General features: G+C 38.7%; 1 protein-coding gene across 1 annotated transcript in view; it reads left to right on the top strand.

Annotated features, from left to right (window-relative positions):
* Window positions 1-21,394, top strand: part of hydin (HYDIN axonemal central pair apparatus protein) — a 91,678-nt gene extending 70,284 nt beyond the window's left edge. Inside the window, exons 59-87 of the mRNA XM_037683147.1 lie at window positions 270-502; window positions 591-739; window positions 838-1,033; window positions 1,650-1,752; window positions 4,053-4,277; window positions 4,413-4,555; window positions 5,627-5,854; window positions 5,930-6,090; window positions 6,910-7,004; window positions 7,182-7,410; window positions 8,503-8,688; window positions 8,763-8,889; window positions 9,015-9,180; window positions 9,916-10,063; window positions 10,183-10,390; window positions 10,509-10,730; window positions 12,261-12,430; window positions 12,611-12,806; window positions 13,107-13,259; window positions 13,328-13,498; window positions 13,599-13,708; window positions 13,845-14,067; window positions 17,220-17,429; window positions 17,531-17,694; window positions 19,142-19,292; window positions 19,374-19,604; window positions 19,689-19,913; window positions 20,056-20,337; window positions 21,191-21,394. Coding sequence (XP_037539075.1) covers window positions 270-502; window positions 591-739; window positions 838-1,033; window positions 1,650-1,752; window positions 4,053-4,277; window positions 4,413-4,555; window positions 5,627-5,854; window positions 5,930-6,090; window positions 6,910-7,004; window positions 7,182-7,410; window positions 8,503-8,688; window positions 8,763-8,889; window positions 9,015-9,180; window positions 9,916-10,063; window positions 10,183-10,390; window positions 10,509-10,730; window positions 12,261-12,430; window positions 12,611-12,806; window positions 13,107-13,259; window positions 13,328-13,498; window positions 13,599-13,708; window positions 13,845-14,067; window positions 17,220-17,429; window positions 17,531-17,694; window positions 19,142-19,292; window positions 19,374-19,604; window positions 19,689-19,913; window positions 20,056-20,337; window positions 21,191-21,394 — 5,309 coding nt within the window. The remainder of the gene's footprint in view (window positions 1-269; window positions 503-590; window positions 740-837; window positions 1,034-1,649; window positions 1,753-4,052; window positions 4,278-4,412; window positions 4,556-5,626; window positions 5,855-5,929; window positions 6,091-6,909; window positions 7,005-7,181; window positions 7,411-8,502; window positions 8,689-8,762; window positions 8,890-9,014; window positions 9,181-9,915; window positions 10,064-10,182; window positions 10,391-10,508; window positions 10,731-12,260; window positions 12,431-12,610; window positions 12,807-13,106; window positions 13,260-13,327; window positions 13,499-13,598; window positions 13,709-13,844; window positions 14,068-17,219; window positions 17,430-17,530; window positions 17,695-19,141; window positions 19,293-19,373; window positions 19,605-19,688; window positions 19,914-20,055; window positions 20,338-21,190) is intronic.
* The last annotated feature ends 259 nt before the right edge of the window (window positions 21,395-21,653 follow it).

The following is a 21,653-nucleotide window of genomic DNA, read 5'->3' as shown; positions in this document are numbered from 1 at the left end:
AGACTTTATAAATGTTGAACCATGTTCACAGGTTTTACTGTAGATATACTTGTTTTTTAATGACTGTTTTTAGGGAAGGTCAGCAAGCAATTATCTATCAACATTCTGCACATATAGTAAAACTCCAGTTCCTTCAGTAATGACTCGTCAGCCACTGAAACTTTTAAGACATTATTTAAAAAAACTAACTACAAGTCATCCTGAACAGCTGAATGTATTTCATTCTCAAAGCATTTCGTTACTCATCTTTTCGTTGTTTTGTTTCCCAGGCATTCTGTTAGACATGGCCTCCATATTTGAGGAACACTTTCTGTGCCACAACAGTGACCAGCTGTCCTCAGAGCAGTTCTGTGATGCTGAAGGCATTTATGTCCTGAAAGAGAACAGGTTCACCTTCAACAAAGTCCTGATTGGGAGAACCGCTCAGGCCCGCTTCCGACTGACCAACACCAGTAAGATCTCCTGCAGGCTCAACTTGGCCATCAAATATGCCCACGCTAAGGTGAGACTTATAACCTTCTGGTAGCTATAGCTTTAAATGCAAACTGAAGCCAGAACATCTAAAATAGATGTTTTTGTTTGTATGTCAGATGCCACGACATATGGAGGTGTTTGGCCTGCTTGCTACAAGTCTGAACATCCCCGCTCAGTCACATGCATTTGCTGTGGCCACCTTCACACCACAAGTCTTGCAGCATTACAGCGCTGCGTTCGAAGTCACAGTAGAAGGACTTTCCAGGTGAAATACTGCATTGTTGTGTAAACATCTGTGCTGGGATCTGAATTAAAAACAAAACTGTCACAGCTTTTAAACTGTAATTTCTCTGCTGTATCCAGAACGACACCAACATCCAAAAACAGGACGCTAGAGTTTGAGTTAACAGGAGAAGGCATTCTGCCCAGCGTGTGTGTGGTCCATCCAGCTCTAGAAAACAGTGAAGGAAGCCCAGTGATACAATTTGGACAGGTTTTGGTGGGCCAAAGAAAAACCTTGCCTTTGGTTCTGCTAAACGATGGGAACGCCCCCGCTCAGGTGGGAAGAAGCACAACACTGCCCTTTTTATTCATAAAAGGGATCAATGTATATATAGTCGAGTCAAATTTATTTATCAAACGCATTTAAAACAGCAGTTGTCGCCAAAGTGCTTAAAACTAAAAGGCAATGGCGGTAATTTTAAGAAAAAAAATAGCAAAAAAAATTATCAAAGGCATCAAAAGAAAAGCCAAATCAAATCACACTGTGTTAAAAGTCAGTGAAAACCAGTCTGTTTTTAAATCTCATCTTAAAACCTATCTTTTTCCGCAGGCTTTTACCATGTGAGATGTTGAATTCATTATTGTTATTTATTTATTTGATTTTTCTTTAATTGATTTAATTTTTATAATTGCATAGCTGCTTATGTCTTTTTAATCATTTTTTGTTTGATTTTTTAATCCTTTTGTGCCTTTTCACTTGTCTGTACAGCACTTTGGTCCTCTAAGGCATTTTTTAAAGTGCTTTATAAATAAAGTTGGATTGGTTTGGATTGGAAAAATGCATTTAATTGAATAAAACTATTTTAGTTTGAAGACATTTTATGATAAACATTAGAGTTGACATAAATTTGATAGAATTTTGTAAACAAATATTTTGTGTAATTGTTGTGTAGGTCCAGATTGAAATGCAGGATAAACATGGTGTGTTCACCCTGCAAGCTGCTTCTGAAAACATCAGTGTTCAGTCCACTCAGCTGAAAGACGCATCTAAAACTGGTAAACTGATCTTACATGGGAAATACTTATTCATCTTTTACTTTAAAATTATTCTGGTTTCAGAAACTGCAGTTTTCGTTATTTCTCAGAGTTGTAGTTCTTTCATCATCCATATTCTCATCTACATGTACACTGTGACCCAAACTTACTTTTCACTCCTAGTTGTAAATCCAACGCATTGAAGCACCTTTATTACCATTCCATTAAAGACCATTTGTTCTGTATTTTGTCATCCTTCTTCTTCTTTTTCTTCTTTCAGCTTTTCCCTCTTCAAGGGTCGCCACAGCGAGTCATCCTCCTCCATCTCACTCTGTTCTCTGCATCCTCTGTTCTCACTCCAACTTCCTCCGTGTCCTCTCTAACTGCATCAAGTATTTTGTCATCCAATTTTAAAATAAAACATGCAAATTAGACATAACAATGTTCACCTCAACTAGGAAAAATATGACTTTTGGTAGCAGTATATTGCACAACGTAGACACAATTTGCAAAATTCTGCACAAGAAAAACAATGATATTCAATGGGATTTTGGTTTAATACTTGAGAAAATCAAATCCTTTTTGGAGATTTATAACTTAGTTACACTTGACGGTAGAATCATCATTCAAAGTTTAAATGGCTCACAGAAAGTTGGACTTTATATATCGGAACTGGCATTTGGATATCTTACAGATTTTACACAATCACAGTTTTTTTTTATGATTTTTACAGGTTTTTCCATAGAATATCCACTGAAACTTGATGATGTTGGAAATGTAGCTTTTGAAATGTCTAAATATTTCTAAATTTGAGCAACCTTTCTAACTTTAGCAGCACGGCGGCTCAGTGGTTAGCACTGTTGCCTCACAGCAAGAAGGTTCTGGGTTCAATCCCCGGTTGGACCTGGGGTCTTTCTGTGTGCAGTTTGCATGTTCTTCTCGTGCTTGCGTGGGTTTTCTCCGGGTACTCCGGTTTCCTCCCACAGACCAAAAACATACATGTTAGGCTGCCTTCAGGCCCAGGCCTCCCTTGCAGAAGAGATCTGTGATCTCAATGGGATTTGCCTGGTTGAATAAAGGTTAATAAATAAATAAATAAACTCCATCCACTTTTACTGTTTATACATCAAAACATAGATATTTTTGTCATCTTTCACCTCATGTCTCTCACTGCTGCCAGATGCGGATTTCTCTCATGTGTCTCCAGAATGCACAGTGCTCAGTCAAGCTTCATTTAGATCTTATTTCTAAATAATTCATTCAAAACTGGAAATGAAGCTTCTCTTTAAATCATATGTAAAAATCCATGTGTGACCATCAGAGGCATTTGCTGCTCGTAAGTTAAATACTTCATAAATTTTAGTTTCATTCATAGCTTTTACACGACCATTTGAGCTTACTATTCAGTCTGTGGTTTTGTCTGCAGCTCATTAACTTGGCAGTCAGGGAGTGAGAGACACACATATGAGCCACTGGCAACAGCTTTAACATTTCTTTTGATCTTGGTTGTCTTTACACTTACACATTTCATGCAGCTCAGGTTATTACAACACTGATGCTTGAATTTTGGGCTGTGGCTGCACTGGCAGCCTTCCACATTCCTTCAGAGTTTTCTAGTCCAGTTTCACTCCCACCTGAAAATTCAAAGTGAGCCCTTGGGTCATAATTTAAAATAGCAAAGGGGTGGAGGGTAAAATATGTACCTACAAAACAGGACACACTTACAATATGCTAATATGTCACCAGCTATTTATTCTTGATTTTATGTACACAATCCTAACAGGTTGTTTTTTTTTCTGAAGTTCTAATGAACCACTTTTAGCATTTTTGTGTTTCACTGAGACTTACAGTTTCTGGAAGGCTGTAATTTCTTGTTCCAACAGTTCTTTATCTGTCTTTAAACTGCAAATAGGGCAGTAATGGTGAAGAAATAGTAATAAAGGAGACAACAGTGTTAATAACAATATCATGCATTTAACATTTACCATAGCAGCAAGGTGTCAGTGTTAGTGAGAGTTCACCTGTCTTAGTTTTCGAAACATCTCGTAATCAGCTGAGTTGCTGCCAAACGCATCCTGTTTATACATGTTTTTAGATTCACCCATTCTTTTCTCTCTTTACTTTATGTCCAACTTCCAAATATGTTGTCAGCAGTTTTATTTATCACTTTTTTTTTACTGCAACAATACAGATTACTTGCGTCAGTCATTTATAATTAGTAACCCAATTGAATTAAAGGTACCCATTGCAAACTATGAAATCAAATGTAATTTCTCATTTTGGTGATTGTTTTTGGCTAAACAAGTTTCCTTGTTCTGCAGGGAGTCAGCTGGAGCACAGCTCCCATCTGAAACTAAAACCAAATGAACAGGTGAGTTTTGAGCTCAGCTTCTGCTCAGACAAACCTGTGGCTATAGAGGCAAAGCTAACAGTGAAGGTGGAGGACAATCAGTATAACCCTGGGATACAAGTGACAGGAGAGGCTTACTGGAAAATCTTTTCGCTCAACAACATTACAACATCGACAACATCTCTGCTGGATGGTAGTCGGAAAGATAAAGGTATGAAAATTAGGATGAGCATCAAACTGATTAGAGAAAGTGTGGTATAATGAAAAAAGTTTTAAAAAGTGTACAAATTTTGCTCTAAGTTGACCTTAAAGGCCAGTTTCTGTGTCCAAGGTGACTACAAGGTGCTACATTTTGGTGACTGCCATGTAGGCTGCACATACCAGCAGAGTTTCACCATGACAAACCACAGCAGCAGCAAGGTGCTGACATTCGAGTGGCCTCCTGCTGGACCCCACATCATTTTCTCACCACAGGTAAACAAGGAACAAACATTATAAAAACTTAAATTATAAGACCTGGATTAAAAACTTGACATGCTAACCTGTTCTTTTTACTGGTCTGCTCTGCTTCATTTAAATTATTAATTTGTTTCTTGTTTGGTTTTCTAAATTGTTATACTTACATGGTGTTGTTTTGCTGCTTCTTTATAGGAGTTTTATGTTTAGATTTTCAAGAATTTACATCCCTCTGATCCAGTTCCTAACAAACATTAGATGTAGACAGTTCTTTGTGTTCATTGATGATTTCAACTGCCACAAAGTGGATGATGTTGTGGTGTACCTCAAGGTTCAGTTCTTGGTTCAGTTTTATTTCTTTATATGCTTCCCCCTCTACATATGAGATGTTCAAAGTTATTTTGCTGCTGTATGTTGCCTTATTTTCTGATTATTTAGACCTTCTGACCTCCCTTACACAAGATATAAATGATTAATATAAATATGTCACAAAACATGTTGCAACTAAAATATAAAAGAGAAATATGTTTCAGTAGAACCGCTCAGAGACAGAAGGTGAAAATTTTTCAGTTTTTTATCTCTGGATGGCTTTTTTTAATGCCTCAAATATCTAATTAAAAGCTATGTATGGGGAAAAATCTAAATAAACATAAAGCAGTAAAGTAAGAACTACCTGAAATAAAAAAATATTCACCTAAAAAATTATCCAAAGTTTGATTTGATTAAAAAAAAAGTATGAATAAATGTCCCATTTCTTTACACTAAGGGGCAGAAGTTAAAATTTGTACTGGAGCCATCCGGAGTGGCCAAGTCCTTTGTGGCTTCAACTTTTGGCTTCTGGTCCTCTCTAATGATTCTATATCTTGATGAATGCGCTATATAATTAAAGTTTAACATGATAAGTTTTGTTGTTTTTGTTTTTTTATTTGGACATGTGTCACTTTTCCGTGTGTCTCAGTAATGACTTTATTACAAAAAAGTGTAAAATCATTCCATATTAGCTTCTCCTATTTGGATGTCAATCTTTGACCTGGCCTTGTAGAATTTCTAGAATGTGATCAAGATAACTTTTCTGGTTGTTTGTTACAGGATGGACATCTTCATGCTAACTGTTCTAAGGAAGTGACCGTCACCTTTAGGTCGGATCGGCCAGTGACTCTGACCAACAAACCAGTGGGTTGTAAGGTTTGTCAGCTGGAGTCTCAGGAGCTAGTAGAGCAGGTGGCTGACTGGGATGACCCACAGAGGACGATGCAGCGGCAGAGTACCTCAACATCTGCAGCTTCAGAAGCATCTCCACAGCCTGAGATAAAGAAGGTATGCATGGCCTCTCTACTTTAGGTTCAAGTCCTGATGCACTGATGTGTCATGTGTTCATATGTTTGCATGCAGGTGTCACAGACAGAGCCTGAATCTGTCCGTTCAGTGATTGAGGGCTCTCAGTTGGTGTTTGATTTGCACATCAGTGCAGTTTGTGACTATGTGAAGATTAACTACTGCACCGACACCATCCTCTTCAAAGACACCATGATTTTTCAAACCAGGATCCACCAGTAAGTCAGGCTCTGGGCACAAAGATTCTGTCAACCATTTCTTCTCATTTGAGAATATTGTACACCTGACATGACAGATGCTTGTTTGTAAAAGTCTTTTTCAGTAACATGTGTCTTAACTTGTTCCCATCATAAATACAATAATCAGCCTTAACTTTTTTTTTTTTCCCCAATTATTCTAACGTCATCAAGGTTGAATTTTTTTTTTTTTGAGTGTATGCTTTTAGATTGTACAAAAAAAGCTCAAGTTTTATATAACTTGTTTTGCATAAAGCTTTGAAATAAATCTTATAAATCTGAGTTTAGGTGCTCAGGTTGTTTATAATACACTATATTTACGTGTTAAATGAAATGCAACTGTGAATCCTAACTTCCATCCATCCATCCATTTTCTTTACCCGCTTATTCCATTTTGGGTCACGGGGGTCGCTGGTGCCCATGTCCAGCAATCACTGTGCGAGGGGCGGGGTACACCCTGGACGGGTCGCAAGTCCATCACAGGGCCACATAGAGACAAACGAGACAAACAAACATTCACTCTCTCACTCACACCTAGGGACAATTTAGAGTTACCAATCAACCTAACATGCATGTTTTTGGACTGTGGGAGGAAACCGGAGTACCCGGAGAAAACCCACGCATGCACTGAGAGAACATGCAAACTCCACCCAGAAAGGCCCCTGGACCGGGGTTTGAACCAAGGACCTGCTCGCTGAGAGGCAGCAGCTCTACCAGTTGCGCCACCGTGCTGCCCAATCCTAACTTCTATTACTTTAAATATTTTTATCTCCCTGTTTGTGTGTCTATTTACACATACAGACTGCAGGTAGCGAATGTGGGTAAGGTGAAAGTGGACTTCACCTGGCAAGTTCTCATCGACTCAAGCAGCTACAATATGAACCATGACCCAGAAGGTAGAGGTTAGAAATTATATCATCAATTCACTTTGCACTAAATTTGATTTAAAATGTACTCATTAACTCTTCCTAATGGGTTTGAATACTCTTAGATAACAAATATTCTATCAGGTTAATTTAAAGAAGAAAATTACTTTGATTTTGAGTAAAAGTGAGCCACGTTGTTAATGACAGGTGAGACCTCCACCCCTCGACCGGGCAGCAGGACAGCAGGAGTACAACCTGTAGGTCGTCCTTCCAGCGCCCTCAGCAGCGTATCTTCAATCCTGAATAGAAACCCTGAATTACCTCCATTCAAGGTGGAACCGAGCGCAGGAACCATTCTTCCTGGTGCCACACAGAACTTCAGTGTTTGCTTTTCACCTGTGGAGGTGGCTCTGTTTCAGGGCAGGCTGCTCTGCAGGTAAAACAATGTAAAAGTATAAGTGCTGATTTCCTGGTTAAAAGAAGATGCAATTAAAAATAAGGAAATTAGTACTTAAAACATGTTAAAAGAGATTGTAAGCCAGAAAGAATAAAAGTAGAATTCCTGAAAGAAAGGTATTTCTTACCACAATGTATGCTAAAGTTTTAAACAGAAATATTGTGCAATATTTTAGCCCTTGTTATGGGAATGACTGTCTGATACTACCACACCAAATATGAGCTCAATTATAGTAGTTATTATTAGCTAAACCCAGTTAGCCCTTTTGACCTTCTTTAATCTGGTTTACTTTAAAAAGTTTAAAATCAGTTGTAAAAGGATATCCTGTGAGCGTCATTGAATTTTGTTTGGTGGTTCACATGATATTTTGCTAACAAACAGATAAAAGTGTACACAGACAATTACATGAGTATTTGCCTTTCATGGCATCTGGGGATAATTAATGTAACTGTACATTTAGCTTAAAATCACATCCAGTATGAAATAAATTGCTATTTTTTTTATATTTATTTGCTTTAAAATAAATATGCATTGATTGTATGTACTCATCTTGAGTCCATCATGTTGACTGGACTAAAAAAATGTATTCCTCATGACTCTGTCAAAGCAGTCTTAAGCACATTTGAATTTGGTCAGAATCCTAATTTAGCAAAATTCGTATAACAAAAAGCTACATGAAGTGAATATCGTAAAATGTTCCTGGTGTTTCATTTATGCTGCATATTATACATTATCATAAACTGTTTAATACTGTAACATTTCAAAAACATGTTTCCAGATTCAAAACAAGTTGGAAAGTTAGATTTTACTAAAATGAGAATCCTTAACAAAAATGACCGCAGTAAATTGAGAAGGAAGTTTTACAGTGAACTAATTAATAGACCGAGCTGACCACTTATTCAAACATTTTATGTTACACTTTTGATCAAAGTACTTTTATTAAACCAGAAGGGAGGAGCTGTGCTGGTGTTCTGGTTAGCACTTCAACTCCTTCACACAAAAACAATAGTAAATGCCATCTGTTCAAGGTTTTTGATACTTTTTCTTTCTTTGTGATCACATTTCTTCCAGTATTCCTAACCTGCAGGATGGTGATCAGGCTCCATGTATCCAGTTTCTGGGCTGCAGTTTGCTGCCACATTGCCACTTTGACCTGGAGGATTCAGACTCCATCAGAGCCAGTCACAGTCACCTTCTGGACCCAAACACCAGAGTTCTGGAGTTCAAAGCTGTCGGCTTCTTTACACCAACTACCAGGTAATGCATGAAGAGACTGAAGGTTTCATCATTATCTAAAGACTAACGTTTTGTGTTCTTGCTCTGCTCCACAGGTGTTTCAATGTGATGAATCCCACTAGTAAAAGTTTCTCATTCAAATGGACACGTGAACACACAGCTGACAGTCCTTTTCTTTGTCTCACATCCTCTGGCACTGTTCTACCTGGAAAGAAAGAAGAAGTATGAATCAAAGGAAACAGAAAATCCATTTGTTTTAATGTATTCCTCAGTCTCACCATTAATCCTCTCCTTTTGTGCCTGAGTTATTATTCATATGTAATTCTCCTCTCTTCATGTACCTGTAGATACGTTTTGAATACGTTGCTGAAAACCAGGACATGGTAGAGTCATTGTGGAACTTTGTGATTGAGACTCTGTCACTGTCTGTTCCCTTCCTGTGTGTGGGCACAGCTAGAGAACCAGTCATTTATCTCAACAGACCTCATCTTAGTTTTGGAGAACTAGTTGTGGGTATGTATCACTGACACACATGCACACACATATGCATGCCCCCCCACCCCCACACACACACAAACACAGAGTTGTCAGAACATAGTAAAAGGATCATTTGATGCTCAGAACATCTTAAAGTGAACATATTACCTCATGCCCTTATTTACTTCACATACTTCCTTTATTGTCCTTCTGTGGGACAATAAAGAATGTTTATATTCTATTCTAAACTACACCAAAATGAAGCAATGAGTTTAAAAAAAATCATTTATTTCTTGATCCAGCAGTTTGCTGAACCTCCCTCAGCAGCAATAACTCTCAATAATGGTTTTCAGTTTCTTACATGGTTGTAGAAGAATTTTAGCCCACTCTTCTTTCCAATGTTTCCATTCATTCAGGTTTGCAGATAATTGTTTCCAATCAGCTCTTTTATGGTCCTGCCACATCATTTTGTGTAGGAGAAGGTTCTGGACTGAAACACATTTCAGAATGGAAAATTACCTGAGTCTATTTTAAAGTCTTTCAGACTCCATCATTTGATATAGTTCAGGATAACCTTTGTCATGTTTGAGTTCATGCTTGGCAACAAGTATCTTTAAGGGTTAACAGCATGGTTAAAAAGGTTTGTTTATAAAACCAACCAAGGGTTGTTCTAACACTGGCTGTTATTCTGAATATGGTATGATCATCTATGTGTGTGTGTGTGTGTGTGCGCGCGTGCGTGCGTGCGTGTGTGGGTGTGTGTGCTGGCAGGTCATAGTTGTGAGCAGAGAGTTGATTTTGTCAATGCAGAGGAGGAAGAGGTCCACTTCTCAGTCCTGCAGATGTCTCTGCTTTCTGAAGACCAACAATCAAGCCTCGTTGTGCAGCCCATGAGTGGCAGAGTGGCTCCCAAAAACAGGTCTATAATGTGTATTTGGTACAAATTTTTTTGTTTGTTTTTTTGTTAAGTTATTCTGTGTAATACTGCTGTTTTAACAAAGTCAGTGTGTGAGAGCTGTTGCGAACTGTTTGACATAGGTTACCTTTGTTAGTGCGCTTCACGCCCTGCTCAGAGGGACATGTGGACTTCAGATTACACCTGAAGGTGAGGGGAAAGCCAGAGCCACTAACACTGACTGTTAAAGCTCAGTCACTTGTCCTGAATGCTTCACTTCAACTTGTGAAACCAAATGGGGACTTAAGAGCAATCGTCCCAAACCTCCAGGACACACTAGACTTTGGAGAGGTCTGTATACTTTAAAATCAGGCACAAACAACCAAACATCAAATAATTTATCTTCTCCAGTGTGCGTTTAACCTGACTGCCATTTCTTTGCTTGTGTTTTCATATTTACTGCTCACAGGTGGGGGTTTCAGAACAATCCTCCTTTACTTTCCTGATGTCCAATCCTGTAACATTCAACCTGGAAGTGAACTTTGAGCTGACAGGTCCCAAAGAGCAGCTTCAGCATTTACAGACAAAGCCTCAAACTGCTGCTATTGAGGTTGGGAAGTCACTGCAGGCATCACTCCTCTTCTGTCCTCGGAGCATCTGCGACCTTCAGGACGTCACACTGACTCTCAAGGTGAGAAGCTAATGAAGATTTTAAAGAACAGGCAGCATTTTGAATGACCTGCAGGATTTAGAGTCTGAAACAGGAGTTAGTCAGAGATATGACATTGGCTTTAAAGTAACCCATGCTGCTGTTTAAACATGCTCAAGGGATGACGTGAAAAAAGCTCAGTGGATAAAACTCATCCTAGTTCAGTTTCCTTTTTATGTCATCAGTTTACAACACAAGTAATTTCAAGGTGCTTCACTCAAAAGGCAAATAAAAGTTGAGTTAACTTAAATTCAGTCCACTTCAATAATTTAACTCTGTCTAGTTAAGTAAAGATCAAATCAGTTCAATACAGTGGCGATTTTAGTCTCTTTTGAGGGGGTGCTCAAGCACCCCTAAATTTTAACTCAGCATCCCTGAAAATTTGAGAAACCATCATTACAATTGTGTAAGGAAACTCAGTTCTCAAACCTAAGATTCACCAAAATATTGAATAAATATGGAATAAATAATGGGCAGCACGGTGGCGCAACTGGTAGAGCTGATGCCTCCCAGCGAGCAGGTCCCTGGTTCAAACCCCGGTCCAGGGGCCTTTCTGGGTGGAGTTTGCATGTTCTCTCCGTGCATGCGTGGGTTTTCTCCGGGTACTCCGGTTTCCTCCCACAGACCAAAAACATGCATGTTAGGCTGATTGGTAACTCTAAATTGTCCCTAGGTGTGAGTGAGAGTGAATGGTTGTTTGTCTCGTTTGTCTCTATGTGGCCCTGTGATGGACTTGCGACCCGTCCAGGGTGTACCCCGCCCCTCGCACAGTGATTGCTGGACATGGGCACCGGCGACCCCCGTGACCCAAAATGGAATAAGCGGGTAAAGAAAATGGATGGATGGATGGATGGAATAAATAATGACACTCAAACTGGTCAGTAAAATCTAAGACTTTTTTTTTGCCCGAGTCGGATTCTCAATGCCACCTGTCAATCAGTGCAGTAGGAATGTCAGCAACTGACCAATCGGTGACCTCACATGTCCTCTGTGAGAGAAGCAGAGCGTGCTCTATTCACACAAGGAGAGCTGTTGGTCAGGCTACTTCTTGTTGCTCTCTAAAATAGTTATTGAATCAAGTGTTTACTTATGTAAGTAAACATAGATGTTTAACCCATTAAAAAAAAAAAAATGCAGGAAATCGCATCTACTTTATTCAAAAATTTCTGGGGGAGGACCCCCAGACCCTCCCACCAGTGTGTCGTCCCACATTACAAATGCTGCTGACATCAATGTGCACTGCGTTGTTCAAGTCAAGAGACACTGTCAGCACTGTTGGGGAAAACACCCCTAAAGTGCAGATTCTAGAATCACCCCTGGTTCCATCATAATCAAAGATTAAGATCTGGATATAGAAAGCTGTAATTATCTCGTAACAATATGTAGTTTAACTATTAACATCTATTTTATCCCCAAAAGCACTTTTTTTTTTCCAAACAAATCCTATTTTTCAGTTTGATCTCGTTTTTTTCTTTCCTTTTCACTAACATTTTTCATCCTTCATCCTTTCAGGTGACGCACGGGCCATCATTCACTTTTGCCGTTAAAGGCAGAGCAGAAGCACCAAACTTTGAATTTTCCTCCACTGAGATCAACTTTGGCAGGTGCTTTCTATACAGACCCGGCATGGTGCCGGCAACCCAAACTCTAATGATCAGCAATAGAGGCAGCAAGGATATCAGGTTTGTTTCAACCTGCTTTGTTTTCGAAGTATCAGAGAAGCATTTAAGTAAAGGTAATAAATTAAACCTCCAAAATTAGATGAAATATTTGTAGTTTGTTTGTATTTATAAATTAAAAGGTTTTTGAGAGTGTAAACCCATGTTTAAAACCAACACTGTAGTCTGCTTCACTCTTCTCAGGGTTGAGTGCCAGCTCAAAAACACAGCTTTCCTCATCGTGGACTTCCAACCAGATATTCTGCGACCCGGTGCTGTGATGAAGGTACCAGTCACCTTCTATCCTCATGAGGCACGTCAGTACCACAAAAAGCTCTCCTTCAACTTAAACAGCTGCATCACACATGTGGACATACAGGGACAAGGCATTGAAATCAAGGTAAGGATAACTGCAGTTGTGTATGTTTTTACACACTCGTTCATTTCCACTGGTAACCAGAAAAACATTTTCTGTAAAAATACACTGAATGGTAAAAGCTGACTGCTGAAAATAGCTGAAAAAAGTCAGACCAAGTTACAAAGAAAACAGAGGCTAAATTGAAAATACATAAGTTAGTTGAGTGTCGCCAGTAGAAGTAGTGCAAAAAAATGTTTTTGTTGTCAAACAAAGAAGGTAGTGGAGCACAATATTTTATATTCAAAGGTAAAATCAAACTAAAAACGAATCCCTCTGTCTTAGCTGGATGTGAAAAATCCACAACAGAAGAAGCTGAAACTGGGCTCGCTGACGTTGGGTCAGAAGGTGAAGAAACAGGCAGTTCTGGTTAATCACAGCAGTTCAGATCTTTCTTTCACTCTGACTCTGAGCACAAACACACCACTGGATCCAAAGGTAATCAGCACATACACTCAGGTACAAATAAACAACAGAGGACTTAATGCAGTTTTCTCTCCCACCAGGTCCTGTCTGTCAGCCCAGCAGGGGAGCTGAAACTGAAATCAGGCGGTGGCTCATGTAAGGTGGAGATCCAGTTCTCCCCACGTCAGCGTGTTCCTCCTTTCATCTCTGAGCTACAGGCGGACTTTTCAGACTTCTTACACCCTCTGCTGACCGTGGAAGGTTGCTGCCAGGTAGGCGTTACCTGTCAGTTTAGCAGGGAGCAGAGGTTTTTCTGACCAGATGAACTAAACTTTATTGTAATCAAATGATATTAAACATTTAAACTGTCAGGGTGTGGAGGTGGAGTTGGACCAGAACTACCTGTCTTTTGGAGCTGTAGTTCAGCGCTGCCAGAGCAGGAAGAGGATCATGATAATGAACACTGGTGACGTTGATGCCAAGTAAGGTTTAAAAACAACGTCCTGTTCTGCCTCTGAGATTAAATCCAAAACATTTAAATTCAGTTATGACATGTTCAGGATCCCTGACATATCCAGGTTCAAATTTGTTTTCTGCTCATTACATTTTTATTCCCAGGTTCCAGTGGAGAACAGAACAGTTTCCTGAAGAGCTGTCCATCGTGCCGGTGAAGGGATCCATCAGCCCAGGGATGGAGGTTCCCCTTGAGGTGACTTTTGCCCCGGTCAAACTCAGCCCTGACATCAGATATGAGGACCTGTCCTGCTCTGTTGAGGGCTCCTCTTCATCTGTCGCACTGACTGTGACGGGCTCCTGCATCGCAGCTACCACCAACAAAGAGGTTCGACTGAAGAACTTTATTTTATTTTGACAAATTCAGCTTTTTCTTACAAAAAACAGCAAAATAATATGGAAAAAACTAACTGTAGAAATTTTAATGGGGACATTTGATTAGTTTGTTTTGGTTTTATTGCCAGTGACTCCATTTAAAGAGCAGAAGGGAAAATTTGTGTTTACTGAATTTCAAGTCAAATCAACTTTATTTCTGAGCAGAACATGTTTATCAAAGTGTTGCACAGATAAAAGAACAAGTGTAGAACCATGCAAGTTTAAAAAAAAATAAAGTACAATAATAAAATATAACTACTATAATTGATGGTCTATAGAGCACACCCGAACATAAGCTGTGCACACTAAATTTTACCAAACTAACAACAACAACAACAACAACAACAACAACAACATAAACAATTTTGTACATGTATAAGCCACACTTGTGTATGAGCACACAGCTCTTGTTCTAGATCTAGATTTGCCATGAAATTGTGAACCCCACACCTCTTCATGATAAGTACCTCTCTCACTCATGGTTACTCTACTTGTCCTAACACAAACTAACACATAATGAACACATAAACTAGGCTAATAAGAACAGACTAATCACTAAAAGAAAAAACAAAGATGCTAAACAGCTAGCCAAAATGATCAACAATTAACATAAATTTTACCCATAATCCCTCCCTGAGGCCATGTGATCAGCAGTCAACCACAAAAGACAAATGAGGTAGTCTCATTGAGTCAGGAGTTCCCAACCCCAAAGAGAGACATGAATTAGGCAGATATGTGAGCACCCGGGTGTGATGAAACTAAATGTTTTGGGTGGCAGGAAGCTCGTTAGCCCGTCCCAAAAAAATCCATAAATTTGACACAGCATTGTATAAACTACGGGGTTCAAAGCCTGTGAAAAAAGTAGCAACTTATAGACCAGAAAGTACGGTAGATAAATTACATTTTCTGTAAAAGAAAATACTGTGGGTTGAATGATTTAGCTGAAGTTTTTAAAGAAGCAGAAAGTTGTTAAACCTATAAAAAAACAGCTAAAAACTGAAAATAACTAAATGTGTTATATGTATCAAAGCTAAAATAAAAAGTAGCAAAAGTTTAAAGTAGCAGACTTGTAGCTTTAGCCTTAAAACTTAAAAGTAGAACAAGAAAACAAAACAAAAAAAAACATGTAGAGTATAACAAACAGTTTTTAAAGAACTTTAAAACATCTCGACCTATTTTATGGGTAAAACATTTGTAAATAAAGTTAAATATTTTGAAAAATATAAAAATGGCCAAAACCTATTTCCTAAATGAGCTAAGTTTTTGTATTTAAACGAAACAGTACAAAGTCTGCAGAGAAAAACTATGAAAACAATAGTGTGAATGTTGAAATCAGCATTCATTACACAAGAACAAAGTGTTAATTGAAACTGTTTGGGAGGTATCCTGATGTCAAAGGTCAAAGTTCAGATGCTGCTACAGCAACAACTTGAATCTGCTCCTCAGTGTTTCCAAGAGCATCTGCTCTCCTGGACTCTGTGACTTTTTAGGGGTGTCAAACAAAAAGATGTGAGATAAGAAGGTGCTCACCTGTTCAATGTGTTTCACCCAGGAGCTGACTAAAACATTCTCTTTAATAATAATACTAATAACAATGCATTCCATTTGTAGGGCACTGCACATTTGTAAATCTCCAAGTGCTACATTTCAAAAGTTACCAAAACAAAATTATTTAACAATAACAATAAAAAATCACTAAAATCAGTTAGAGACATAAAAACACCAAAACAAAAGAAAGTTTTTAAATCTTTTTTCTGAAGGATTTTTTAGTCTGCGGTTCCCTCGACTGGTTTAGAAGTGAGTTTCACAGACGAGGAGCAGCAGAGCAAAAGGTCCACCGTGGTGGAGAGCTTTGAAGACGAGATGTTTTATGAAGAGAACGAGATTTGATGTGTGAGCAGCTCCTTAAGGTAGAGGGGGGGTGCTGCCATATCTGCGCTGGGGTGTCAGAAGACAGATGTTCTGGATTCTGGCAGAGACCGGAAGCCTATGAAGAAAACAGGACTGGTGTGATGTGCTCATGCTTTCTGGTTTTTTTAAGAGTCTGGCAGCGCTGTTCTGGATGAACTGGAGCTATTGAATTTGTTTTTAGTATCTTTGTTCTGTGTTTTTTAGGTTTTATGTCAATGCTTTTAATTTTTTAGTACTATCATTATTTTTATTTTTTCCACTAATTTTACTCTTTGTTGTTATTGTTAAGCACTTTGGTAACAGCTCCTGTTTTAAATGTGCTCTACAAGGTCATGGTCAAGGTTTCTTTATTGTCATTCTCATCATATGTGGTACATGTTGTGGAACGAAACTGTGTACACATGGTCCCAGTAACATCCAACAAAAGTATAAATTGTAAAAGAAAAACTAGAATAAGATCTAAGATATGAACTAAGAAATTTGCTTGTTTTACCACGTCTGACCAAAATGCTGAGTTTGTTTCACATAAACAGTTAAGATAGTTTGTTAAAACACACTTGAGAGATTTTCCACAAGAGGCTGTAAACTGGTTTTATAAAGTATCACTGTTAAATAATCATTCTTATCACTCACTTTAACTTTCAGTCAAAAACTGTGTGTATTCCCAACAGCAACAAAAAGGAAGTTTTTTTCAATAGAAAAACGATTCATATTTGTATTTAAATTAATTTAGTGTTTTTTTCCCCTGTTAGAATGAACCCCTTAAACCCGTTGTGTTCGTATTTTTTCTTCTCATTGTAGTAATGGACCAGAGAATTCATTCGGCTCATTTGGATCAGTCAGCAGCTTCCGATAGATTTAAAGATTTATAAAAGTTGCAGTTGAAGTCAATTAGCTGAAGTACCCCTTTAGTCCGAGAGGCTGGGAATCAGACAAGTCTGAAAGCTCGTGTTTCATTTGTCCCTTGCATTTGTCTCCTGAAACCAGAGGATGGAGAAAAGGCTGCAGGAACATCTGAATGTTCTGCTGCGGTTTTATTTTAGATTTTTTTTTTAATACATAAAAATCATTACAGTTTTTTTTTCTCTTTCTGTTTGAGAAATAAACTCCTAGAAGGATAGTTTATGTTGGAAGCAGCTTCTGTAGCATCTGCTGGATAATCCTTAGCTCCTCCTGTTCTTGTTCTGTCGCCAGGTAGTGAATTTTGTTTGTCCGGTGAGAAGCTCACACACTCAGAGCCTTTCCATCCTCAACCCCACCGGTCAGTACTGCAACAACACACCTGTCATCAAGGGCAAACAGTGGATTGTTGCACACCACATGACATTTGAACCCTACCAAAACAAGTCCGTTGACATCACATACCAACCACTGACCATGACAGCTGATGGAAAGAAACATCTGGTGAGAAAAGTTGCATTTAAACAAATAATTTATATATAACAAGCACATTGTGGCCTACTGTGAAGGGTTTACTGGTATATCTCACCTTCTTTTCCCCTCAGGGATCAGTCTTTTTCTCTTTTCCTGGTGGGAGGGGGATGCTTTACTCCCTGCAGGGAACTGCTGAACCTCCAAAAGCAGAAGGCGTCATCGTGCACGAGCTGCCAGCCAAAACTAACCACAGTGAGGTGCTGGCTGTCAGCAACTGGCTCTCCAAGCTGCAGCGGTAAAAAAAAAACTTTGTATATTAAAACTTTATCTATTTTTTGTCAATAAATAAATAAATAAATAAATAAATAAAAAATATATATATATAAAGAAATATATATATATATTTTTTTTTTATTTTTTTTATTTTTTTTTTTTTTTTCTTAAGTTAGTAGAAACAGGCTGTCAATACATTTGCATCTACCATGAAGACGTGTGTGACTTAGATCATTTTATTAGATTTTAGGGTAATTGTTCTAACTAATACAGCAGTTATTGTATCGTGTTTGCTGGAGGATCAGAACCCAAACTCAAAACGTCAAAGGTAAAATAAACTAATTTATTTACAAGAAAAAAAAGGGCTGACAAGGCCGCTAACTCAGTGAAATCCTCACACATGAAAAACTGTTGAGACTCAAAAAGGAACCCGACATGAACCACAAATGTCCAAATGTTGAGCTTGAGTTGTCTATGAACTGGGTTTTTTTTTTGTTGTAATTTTTTCATATTTACCTTTATTTACAAATATTGGCAAACATCTTTATTTCTTCAGAACATTTTCACAATTTTAGTTTTTTTGCTGCCGTTTTGTTAATGTTACTTATAGCTACTGTTTGCTTGTTTTAGCTTTTAGTCACTGATATGCTAACTATCTTTTATGTATTGTTCTGATCATTTTAGCTTTTAGTCACCGTTCAGTTGGTTTCAGCTATGTTAGCAACTGTTTGCACATATTATATTTTAGCTTCTGTTCTGTTCATTTGAGTTTTTAACTACATTTCTGTTCATTTGAGTTCTATTTCGTATAGGCTTTGCCCTTTAAGGCCATCGCTAGGGGGCTTATCCCTTCGCGCGCAGCGCAGAAAAAAATGCCTGTTTTAATGTCCGTTCTGTTGTGCTCGGTTGTACATCAACCTTCATGCTGTATTTTGGTAGACAAAGTCAATTTTTCTACTTTGTATTTGTGTCCCAGTCCAACAGTAATTTTCTTTTTACATTTATCAGCAGATCTTCATGTTTGCAGTTTGTTTTTTAATAAAGTGAGCTGCTGAGCTCAGGGCGTTGATCATTTATGACACTTCCAGTGGTGTCTTTGCGGTGGACTGTGTTGTGTTGGCCTTTTCAGAATTTTCAGATTATGTGTTGACATGTTTGGTATATTTGAGGGGAGGTTTGTAAAAAATGTGGAGCCAGATAGGTACATATACTAAAACCAAGATCACGGCGGCATGTACAGCCTCCCCACCATGCACCACAACCTAACGCCCAGCATTATCAGCATGTACACTCGAGGCTGTAAATTGCACCTGTTTACCGACTATAATAGCCACCCCTCTCAGTTTAGGAAACTAAAAACCTGTGAAATAAAACATATTTAAGTGTTCTGCCTCCATTGTAATGTCAAAACTTAAGTTCTGCTTCTTTAACAAATGTACAGATCTGTGGATGTTTCTGTGATTTCTCAGGTTCAGCGTGCTTCTCGAGATCATAAAGCCTGATAAAACAGATGCTACCATGTCCCTGAAGGGACAAAAGTACATTGAAGTCCCTGCTTTGGCCAAGCGGGATTACACCGTGTCTTTCTTTGCACACAGAGAAGGATATTACAACACCAAGGTTTGAACAAACACATTACTGTCAGCACGTTCGAGTGCATGTAGTCTTGCTCTCACACTACCTTTTGCTGTTTCTCGTTAGGTGACATTTTGTAACGAGCTGACAGGAGAGTACCTGTTCTACCTCATCAACTTTAAAGTCAAGTCTCCGGTCGTCTTGTCCACAATCAATCTGGAGTCAACTGTCCGTCGGGTAGCCTCAGCTACTATTCACATGGAGAACCCTCTGACCACGACTGTCTGCTTCACCTCTGAATGTAAATGTGGGGACATCAGCGCTCCGACTCAGCTTACAGTCCCAGAGCAGTCCGAGGTGGATACTGACAGCAGAGTCACTAAAATAAAACGTTGAGGACATGGCTTCAAGCTGACACTGTTTGTGTTTGTCTCTCTTCAGGGTTCTTTGAGCTTTGAGTATCTGCCTCTTCAGCCAGGCGAGATTTCCACTCAGCTGACCCTGTTCAATAATGAGTTGGGTTATTTTCACTACGACCTGCACCTCAGAGCTCTGCCCCCGCTTCCAGAGAAAACCGTCCACTTCGAGACATCACTGGGCAGCAGCCACTTGGTCCTTGTTAAATTCATCAACTACTCCCGCTACAAAACTGAGTACTCCTGCGAGGTAGGAAAACACCAAACCTGATCCTTGCTTTACAAACAGTAGGCATATTTTAAAGTTTGTAGCGTAGAAAAACGGATCTTTGTCAAAGTAATGCAGCTTTTTAGTCATCACATGATGTTGTTTTATTCTGTCTCCCCTAAAGACTGATTGTCCAGATTTTGTTGTGGACAAAAGCCTGGCTGTTTCCCCGGGTTTCCAGCAGGGGTCCGAGGTGAGCGTGGCGGTTTGTTTCGAGCCTCATCAGCAGAGGGTGATGAAGGGCCATCTCACCTTGTCCTCAGAAATTGGAGGCGAATACATCTTTCCCCTGCATGGGGTCTGTCGCCCCCCTAAACCTCAAGGCCCATTTAGCATCAAGTCTGGCCGCAGCATCACCATCCCCTTTAAGAACGTGTTTCTGCAAACCACCGCCTTCAGCTTTTGGGTAAAGAACCTAAACAAGACCTGCTCTTTCTTCACTCTGTCGTTTTTCTGCTTTTTTTTTTTTTTTTTACTTTTTCACAACTTTTGCAACTACATCTGTAGACTTGGTGCTATTTTACCCACTCATATAAAAATCATTTGGCTCAATCGGGAGATGGATGCAAGGATGTTTGATGTTTTAATTAGTTTTTAAATTATATTTTTTATAACTTGATTTTACAAAAAATAACCCCTTAGAAATTAATTGAGCTCTCTTCAAATCCTTCAAAAACATGTTTCTTTGAATTCTGCTTCACAAAATTTGCCATATTTTTATGCTCTTATGGTATTTGTAGTTTCTTTGCTAACATTCTGCTACATTTATCTTTTAGCTAGCCTTTTGTTACTTTCAGCATGTAGCTACTACTCTGCTACTTTTAACGTTTCATGAGCCTTTAGCTACTTTTGGTTTGGGTTGACTTTTGCTGTTTTAGCTGACCTTTCACCATTTTTGCTTTTAGCTAATCTTTTACTGCTTTTAGCATCTAGTCAGCATTTTGATTAATTAAGCTCTTAGTTAGCTTTTATCTACTTTAGCCTTTAGCTACTTTTCTGCTCTTTTTAACTTGACCAAACTCAGTCACTGCTTCTTCAGCATCAAGTTTTCAGCACTTAGATTTACTTTACATTTTCTCATTAAATGCCATTTCTGTAGAATTTCTTTTTTCAGTTAAGGTTAATTTAGGATTAGGGTGTTTTTAGAATACTCCAATCTAATGTTAATTTGGTTTATGATCAATTAAATTTAGGCATTTTTTTAATCATTTATAAACAACTCTTCCAGATTCCTGATACATGCCTGTATTTGCTCTTAGGTTGACAACTCCTGTTTTACAATCAAAGGAGAGAGCAGCATTCCCTCCAAAGCGATACAAAACATCTTGGTGTCGTTCAACGCTCCTCCAGGAGAGTTTTCAGGACCGTGGTTCGGCAGACTGACCATCTCCAGCCGGCATTCTGCGGGTCAGAACTGCTCCTGGGTCTTCTACCTGAAAGGACAACAACCTTCATCACCCTAAAGAGGATAAAGTTATTCAGTGAAGGACACGAGTAAACTAAAAAATGAGATATGCGTAAAACTGACAATGGTTGAATATATTTTACTCACTTTAATAAAATGTTCCAGGTTTGCAATGATTGTTTCTGTGTTTTCTGTAAATGATGCAGTTCGGAGTTTGTTTTACGCTGTTTAGTCAGTATCTGTCAGGGATGTACTGATTAATGGCCACAGTGGTAAAATGTGATTGGATCAGTGGAACATCCCGTCTGATGATGGAA

The sequence above is a fragment of the Nematolebias whitei genome, chromosome 10 (assembly GCF_014905685.2).
Source record: "Nematolebias whitei isolate Nwh7 chromosome 10, NemWhi1, whole genome shotgun sequence".
Lineage (NCBI taxonomy): Eukaryota > Metazoa > Chordata > Actinopteri > Cyprinodontiformes > Rivulidae > Nematolebias > Nematolebias whitei.
Note: the sequence above shows the minus strand (reverse complement) of the source record. Positions and strands in the feature narration are given on the sequence as shown.